The 8876-nt window shown below is 34.3% G+C and overlaps 1 protein-coding gene across 2 annotated transcripts in view; it reads right to left on the reverse strand.

The window, feature by feature from the left end:
• SLC9A6 (solute carrier family 9, subfamily A (NHE6, cation proton antiporter 6), member 6) overlaps nucleotides 1-8876 on the reverse strand; it is a 54395-nt gene that overhangs the window by 39774 nt on the left and 5745 nt on the right. For both annotated transcript variants that reach the window (XM_008579199.1, XM_008579198.1), the window contains exons 5-6: nucleotides 6465-6570; nucleotides 105-246 (exon numbers count right to left, since the gene is read on the reverse strand). In XM_008579199.1, coding sequence (XP_008577421.1) covers nucleotides 105-246; nucleotides 6465-6570 — 248 coding nt within the window. The remainder of the gene's footprint in view (nucleotides 1-104; nucleotides 247-6464; nucleotides 6571-8876) is intronic.

The raw sequence follows: 8876 nt of genomic DNA on the forward strand, positions 1-8876 counted from the left end.
AAAAAAAAAAAAAAATAATTGTAACACAATTCCAATCATTGAACACAGAATACAGCACTCGACTACTTCTCTAAAAAGAAAAGATAAATATAATGAAAGGATATTAAAGCTGTCACCACTCCAGTCGCAGCACCCATCGCAAAAGATCCACTGAAGATCCCAAGGAAGATCCCAATAGACTTGAACATGGCTGTGACATCAAAGGTGTGACTGTTGTCTCCAGCTGGCTGGTATGCCACTATTGAGCTACAAAAGAGAGATTGCTCTTATCTTTAGAAGCAACTTTCACTTTAAAAACATTATCTAGTACAGAGCTTGAAAGATAAAATCAGAGGGAGAAAAAAACCCCCAAAAACCTTTATATTTGAATTGCAAAAATAAAAACAAAAGGTTACCAAAAAACCCTGCAGTGTATCCAGCTAGTAAGAAAACATAGCTTTTCCTTAAATGACAATTTCAGGAGGTAGAACATTTTAAAGTTCTCCATAAGAAAGTGGTACCAAACCTTTTCCTCCAGCCTCAAGACAGTGTGTAGTACTACTCTTTTGTGATTCCATTTAAGAATTACTAGTACTGAGTGCCCCAAATCCCCAACATTGGAACAAACTAATGAAAAATCCCACTTGTTTCCAGCAGAGGCATAAGAATATAAAGAATATTGTTCAATACTCAACCCAGTCACATTTTGTTTTTCCTATGGGAAAAAAGTGACTGAAAGACCCTTCCAACTTTTAGAATATCAGAATGGGCCAAATGGCTAATATCTATTCACTCACTGAAATGAACTGTTATAGGAAAAAGGGTTCAAAAGGCTTTCCAGAGAATTAGAATCCACTTGACAGTACTTTTTGCATACCCAGCTGGATCCTCCACCCCAAATTTCTGAAAGAAAGTCACTATGTACCAGGCCAACACAGGCAATTACAGAAGACACTCTACATCTTGAACTCACAGTCCAAACTTGGTCTGAAAAAGCTTCTTTTGTAAATCACCCCAGGAAACAGAAATGGCTGAGAAAATCGCTCTTGCCAGCAGGTCTCTGGCAACGGTGCTGACCATTACTAAATCAGTTCTCATCTCAGTTAATTGAAGTACCAATGTTATAAAAAGTATAGACTCAAAGACATCATATAAGTCACATCAGAGAAAAGGAGGAAAAAACACATTCCTAAGAATATAATGAGTTCTTCCTGTGGTTACTGTCGTGTTTTCTCTGCTTCAAGGCTAAAAAATGTGCTTGCTATAACATGTTCATACCTCCCAGGTTAAAAGCAAAACAAAATATCTAAGGCCTAACTAAAATTTCGTAATTTGTACCTATTTTATTGAAGTTTAGCACTAACATTAATTTCTGGTAATGCCATCTAGAAATTTCTGAAATTCAATCTGAATTGAAAATTCTAAACATTTGTCTTTAAATGTTCAAAGTCACAAAATCATCTTGGGACCAGTAGATTTGATATTGTTTTAATAAATACGAAATGGCCTTTAATAACATGCTACCTTACCTGTACATAACAGGTACCACCAACATAAATGAGATTTGACCACATTATAACATTAAAATATATTAGCTGGCTGGAGAAAAGAAAAGATATCACTACAACAACCTTCTTTCTTTCTGGTGATATTTTTCAAAATGCTGGCTGGAACAAAATGTCTATGCCATGCCTGCTGAAGTTGCTTTCCCTGGATTAGTTTAAATAAATTCAAGATTCACACTAATCATTTTATTCTTTAATCACTAAAATGTACAAGAACACATGGAAAACAGGGTGGGCAAAGAACAGATGAGAGGTTTGTTTTCTTCTTTTTTAAGCAAACGCTAGCCTCTGAAATGAAATCTTAACTCATCTTTTCCATATCAATCAACATTTTATCTTAAAGCAACGTTTTTATGAATACTTTTTTTAAAATCCCAAAAGTAATGCAATGTACAGTTTAGGGAAACAAAATCACCCCATAATTCCACTACCTTGACAAACCTTTCTAATTTTCCTTCTGTATTTCTTTCCCCCTCTTTTTCTTACATGCATGCTATTTCATATGTAGTTGCAATCATAGTGAATATACATGGTTTTGAATTCTGCTTCTTCAACTGAAAATGATGTATGAATTATCATAGACTTTATAACCACAGTTTTTAAGATTTCAAAATATCCAAATGGATATAGCATAATTTATTCAACCATTCCCTCATTGTTTGACATTTAAAAGTTGCTTCTAATATTTTTGCTACTATACATAACAGTGTGAAAGTACATCCTTCTGCTTTTTACATATTTTGGACTATTTCCTTCTACTATATTCCTAGAAATACAGTATTACCATACCTGCAGCTTTTTACGTATTGCTCAACTGCTTTCAAAAAGGTCTCTATTACATTTTTGTAGAGAAATACAATATCTCTCAATTTTTTAATGATCATACCCATTGACTTAGAAATTCTACTTCTAACAAATATCCTACAGAAATACTCTCAAGGATTCACAGAGATTAACACATAAACATGCTCACTGCAGTGCCAGTCATAATAATACAATATTAGAAATGCTAAATATTAATCAATAGGAGATTGGAGAGGTAAATTTGTAGTGCATCTATACAATGGGATAATTAATACAGTACAATGTCCAAGTTAAAAAAAGTAAGTTACAGGAAAGTATATATAGAACTATGTCTTTTTCGTTTAAAAATCATGAATATATTTATATGTATGTTAATATCTTAATGGAAAAAAGACTGGGTGAAAACCCTATTAGTGGTTATTTCTGAGCTAAAATTTCAGGAATTCTTTATTTTCTAAGTCAAATACATTGAACTTTCGTTACAAACATATATTAATTTTACTATCATAAATAATGATAAAAGATGATACTAATTTCAATGTTAACAACAATGTATGAGTGATCTGGATTTACTACACCAGGGTTTTTGAACCCTGGCATTATTGGTATCTAGGGCCAGATAATTACTTGTCAGCTGGGGAGGGGCTGTCCAGTGCATTAAAGGCCTCTACCCCTTAGATGCCACTAGTAACCCCCTCCCATTCATGACAACCAAAATGTCCCCAGACATTGTCAAATGTCCTCGGGGGGGGGGAGGGCAAAATTGCCCCCAGTTAAGATTGACTGCAGTACACCATTACCAGTATTAATGATTACCATTAACAATTTTATCTCGTTAATTGAATAGGTAAAGATGGCCACTTATTTTAACATGTATACTTCTGGTAACTAGTGAAGTGAAACAGTTTGTCATGCTTTTTTCCTCACTGTACTTCTTTTATAAAATATAAATGACTGTAAAAAAAAGTATTTTAAACTAGTGTGAATTATACTATATAAACCATATTTTATTTCTAACTAGATATACTCAAATTTACCATACTATATCAGTATATATAGATCTACCTCATCTACCTCATACAGCAATATATGAAGGAACCAGTTTCACTTCATCTTCGCCAGATTAAAATTATCAATATATTTTTTTAAAAGGACTGCTAACCCAATAGGTTAAAAAAAAAAAGAAACAAAAACAACATCCAAAGAGTTGTTTCAAGGGCCGACCCCGTGGCGCACTCGGTAGAGTGCGGTGCTGATAACACCAAGGCCAAGGGTTCGGATCCTATATAGGGATGGCCGGTTTGCTCACTGACTGAGCGTGGTGCTGACAACACCAAGCCAAGGGTTGAGATCCCCTTATCGGTCATCTTAAAAAAAAAAAAAAAAAAAGAGTTGTTTTAATCTTTTAATTGCCAAACAGAACTCCTTCAGAAAGAGGCCTCCTCCCCTTTGATACAAGACTGCTTATACAGAATATATACCACGGATAATCATCAAGCTAAGAGAACTTAACACAAAGTAGGCCATTTATATCTAATGCACTTTAAAACACCTAAGAGGCAAATGAAAAATGATGATCAACATATCGTGAGCACTCCTGTTAATAACACCCCATAGCCAGCAACAGAACTGGTTCCCCTTCAGCTTTGGAGCACAAACTCATTTGCTCAACCCCATTAAGACACTTACACAGCTAACAATTTCCCTGATATGATACTCTCCAGATACAGTCTTTCTCCACCAGAGTTCCACCAGAAGATGTAATGAGTTAACTAATCTCCTGTCAATCTACAATGGTACTAGCTATGTACTGTACCATCCTTACGAGAACTGAGAAAATAGTCAGCCAAATCGTTTTCTTTAAGGCTTCCTGTTCTCACAGAACCCTGTTCTATAAGGCTGCAATAGAAGCATTGCACCCTTTGTGAGAAGTGCTATGGAAAGGGCTTTCTCTCTTTAACACATTTTTTCTTCACCAACACTGATATGTGCACCCCAAGCTTAAAATCTCTAATGAGGTTTTTGTTTGTTTGTTTGTTTTTGTCATTTAACACTATTCCACTGTTCTTAAAGTTGCAGGAAATAGGTTACTTTTTAATGGAAAAGCAAAGGCACAGGGCACATCAGTTTAAGATAGAACCAAAACAGAGATTTTTTTACTCTTAATCCATTAGGGCAAGGAGGAAGTAACACTTATCAGTAAGAAGATTAAAAAGTAGAATAATTGTCTGGGATAGAGAACTGATGCTAAAGGTAACTTCCTGTACCTCATTTTCTTCACTTAGTAGTGCTTGTGATCTCACATGTACTACATAGTGGATGTTTCAACGATCTTTGCAGCTTCATTTTTTATAACACATCAGTTACAACCCCACTATCCATTTCTTCTTCACTTCAATTTAATATAAAACTCTTATTTTGCACCTATCATCATTAATGGTGTTTACACTCAATATCAATATTAGTTATAGCCTTTAGGTTTTATTTCTTAAATTTATATTAGCTGTAGACAGAAGCAAAATAAATTCTGGCAATAAATATGGATGGTGAGGGTAACATTTTAATACATTGCAATCACAAAAGAATGATTCGACCTTTTGTATATCTTCATACACAACATTTAAGGGATTAGTATTACATCTCAGAAAGGATAATTTCCCACTTTGCAGTAAGGCTATGGAGGCAATTAGGCTATGCAAACCACAGTCAGTGGCATATTACTCTTTTATACTTAACAAAGTAAAAATTAAGGAGAGAAATAAAAATACAGAGAAAATGTGAAGGGCTCTTACTTCTCCCTCACTGAAAGTTCTGGTATGAAGTAAAGGCAACTCTCTATAGGGTTAGATATTTGTTTAGCAAGAATGGGTAGACAGGATTGAGTTCCTCAGAGGTTCAGACCCATTCTCCCACCTGCAAACACCTTGTAATAACATGTACAGTAATTTCTACAATTAGATTTAAAATATTGCTTATTCAATAATTGTCTTCAATAAAAGTATATTATTTAACACTTTTAAAGATTAAAGTGTTTCTGACATTATTATGTTAAATAAAAGAAACAAAAACTACAATGAGATATTTCTCAGTTATCAAGTTGTCAACAATATAAAAGTTTGACAAATATTCTGTTGATGAAGGTGTGAGGAAACAGACACTCCCATAATTTAGTGGTTAAAGTGAGTAGTAGTACAGTCCCTTTGACAGGTAATTTAGCAATGTCTAACAAAATTAAAAACGTATTTACCCTTTAACCCACCAATTTCACTTCTGGGAATTTAACCTGCTAATATACTTATGTATGTACAAAACTAGGTAAGTTCAAGATTACTTGTTGCAGCATCATTGGGAAAGCAAGGAATTGAAAACCCTTCAAGTATCCAGCAATAGGAGACTGAGCAAATGAACCATAGTACCGTTCACACAGAGTACTATGTAGCTGCAAACAAAGAATCAGAAAAATCTCTCTTTTGATATGGAAAGATCTCCAGAATATACTTATGTGAGAGAACATATATCATATGCTACTTTTAAAATATAAAATGAGAGTCAAATAAGAATATTTATTCATATTTGTGATTGCATTTGAATGAAGAAACACTAGGGTATACAAGGAACTAATAAAGATGGCTATCTATAAGGGGCTAGAAGATGGGTAGATGAGGACAGGTGTAAGAACATGACTTCTCTGTGCATAATGTTTTATACGGTTTTGATTTTTGAACCATGTGAATATATTATCTATTAAAAAATTAAAACTAACTTAAAAAACAAAATGTTCATGTTATAATGTCAAAACAGAATACAAAGTTATATAGACACTACAACCACAACTATGTTAAAAAATAACATACACAGAAAAAGAGTAAAAGGAAGTGTCCTAGAATGTTTACACAATTAGGTCTTTAGGTGGTGGGAGTAAGTAGTTTTTTTCTTCCTTTTTCTTCCCTGCATTTTCCAAGTTATGTATAAAATATGTACTTCTTTAAGAGGAAAAAAAATGCCTCATTCTTTCAAATGTTTCCATTCGTAATGGACTTTATTCAATAAATGACTTTCAGTTACTAGTACCCTCACATTTCGTGTTCAGAATACAATAAGAGAACAAACACTTACGAGGACAGCACTATGGCAACAGCATCATTGAGGACACTTTCACCAAAAAGAAGTGCATAGAGTTCAACATCAACTTGAAGCTCATGGAATATGGCAAGAACAGTCACTAGCAAGCAGAAAGAATAAGAGGAATTAGACATTAAAAATATTAACATATTCCCCTCAACACATTATTATAAGAGCTACTTAGAAATTCTAATAAATATTCTCTTACCATATTAAAGATTCAGTGATTTTATGTCAATATTTTCCTTTTTCCTAATTGCATACATGTACCATCTCCTTCCTTTCTCTTAAAAACAGTTGAAAATAACCTTGGAGGAGTGAGTTGGCCTATATTCTTCATGCAAATGGTAATAATTTGTCTTGTACATTTCTTTTCCCTAAAGAATATATTCAGAATTTCTTACAGAACAGGTAGTCATTAATTTTTAATGAAGAAGAACATTATGAAAAGCATCTCCTGCTACAAACTTCATTTTTTCCTTGGAGTCTTATGAGTCACTTTTGTTGGACTTGTAAATTGCAAGTACATCAGTTTAGCACAGATAGTAGGAAATGAAAACACAAGTTTAGTTTTTGGTTGGGGTAAAATTTATGAGTAGAATTACAGCTGCTATATTTGACTTAATAAGAAGCCAACTATCTGAATATTAAAGCTTGAGCTTGAGCGGGGGGACAGAAAAAACCCCTTCTTTTAGGAAAGCAATGATATGAGGATTCTTAGAAAATCAGATGAGATTGAAGTTACACTATAACTTTAATTGCTGAGTCACATACTAGCTTGTATAGCTCACGTGCTAGATAAACCCAAGCAGACATGAAAGATTAATATAGCCAGAGATGGGAAAGCCTTTTCAAATGCCAACTGTAAGAACAGGAAACTTGCATTTTAAAAGATGTAGTTTCTACGCAAAGCATTGCAGCTGGAATATACTGATACCAAAGCTCTTCTCGCAAGCTAACAATCACAAAAGAATAGAATTGGGGCAAGTGCCTACATAGTTCAGAAAAATATATAACTGTCCAACTTTAAATAAGCGAGAGATTTTTGCTTGAGCCGTTCAGGCAATACTCCTGCCAAAACAAAACCAGAAGGTTGAAGTAATGTAGCCAGCCTCATTGACTTAGATATCTTATAGACTTTAAAAAGCTGAGGGGCTTGCTTCTAGTGAGAGGACGCAGAAACCAGAGACCACTGGTTCCTTGCAAAAACCATCCTACCTTCATATTGATAACAGGAGCAGCCACAAACAATAAAGAGACAGCCTTGGTGGTCTTTAGGGAAGAAATTTGATTTCCAGATTTAAAAATGCTAAACTACAGAAATCTTTAAAATAGCTATCTGACTAATCTTTTAAAATCATTTCTATATTATATAGAACACATTTTTCTCCTTCCCATAATGCCCTGTGTTATCAGAATTAGCACAGAAATTCAGAGATAACCTTGGGATCCTACCTTTAATTGTACTAGATGACAATTAAAGAAGATGATTAACTTACAAGGTCAAAAGGTAAAACAGAACAAACTTCCACCAAGGCCCTAAAACACAGTAAAAGAAAACTTCTGTCTTTAGTTCAAAAACTTCAGTCCATGTTCCTACCCCAACCTTTTCACCCTGCATTTTCTCCAAATTCGTAATTTGAATGTAGCTGTTAAGCTTACCAATACTATATTAGGCAAACTAAAAACTAACGCAGTGCAATTAAATTCATTCTATAATACAACTTTTCAGAAGATCTGACACTAAAAACACAGGAGAACAAGCTGTGTTAATATCAAAATAATTTTATAACCATAAGGCCAATTTTATAAAAATAATTCCTTAATGTATATTAAAGCCCACCAATGACCTGAAATCATATCTGTATTAGCATAACACTCTTCTAACAATCATTTAAAAACTTTTTTCTTACTGTTAAATGTAGATAGCTGAATATAAACAGAAGATTTTTAGGAAATTAATTTTCTAGAAGTTTGAAAGGAAGTGTATAATTATTACCCATTTTAATTAATCTATAATCTAGTTCATCTTCTTTTATACCCAATCATTAGGGACAGAGACCAACTTGAATTTCTGAAGAAAATACCTTATATCCCTTGATGGAGTTTGGATGTGTTGTCCCCTCCAAAACTCATGTGGAAATCTGATCTCCAATGCGGCAGTGTTGGAAACTGTTTGAGTCATGGGGGCGGATCCCTCATGAATGGATTAATGCTCTCCCTGGGGGGGGGGGATTAATGAGTGAGTTCTCGCTCTATTAGTTCTCGCGAGAGCTCGTTGGTTAAAAAGACCGTGGCACCTTCTCTCTCTCTTGCTTCCTGTCGCCATGTGATCTGCTTGTACCCGCCGGCTGCCTGCCACTTTCCGCCATGAGTAGAAGCAGTCTGAGGCCCATGTCAGATGCA

The sequence above is a fragment of the Galeopterus variegatus genome, unplaced genomic scaffold (genome assembly GCF_000696425.1).
Source record: "Galeopterus variegatus unplaced genomic scaffold, G_variegatus-3.0.2 Scaffold1830, whole genome shotgun sequence".
NCBI classification, from domain to species: Eukaryota; Metazoa; Chordata; class Mammalia; order Dermoptera; family Cynocephalidae; genus Galeopterus; species Galeopterus variegatus.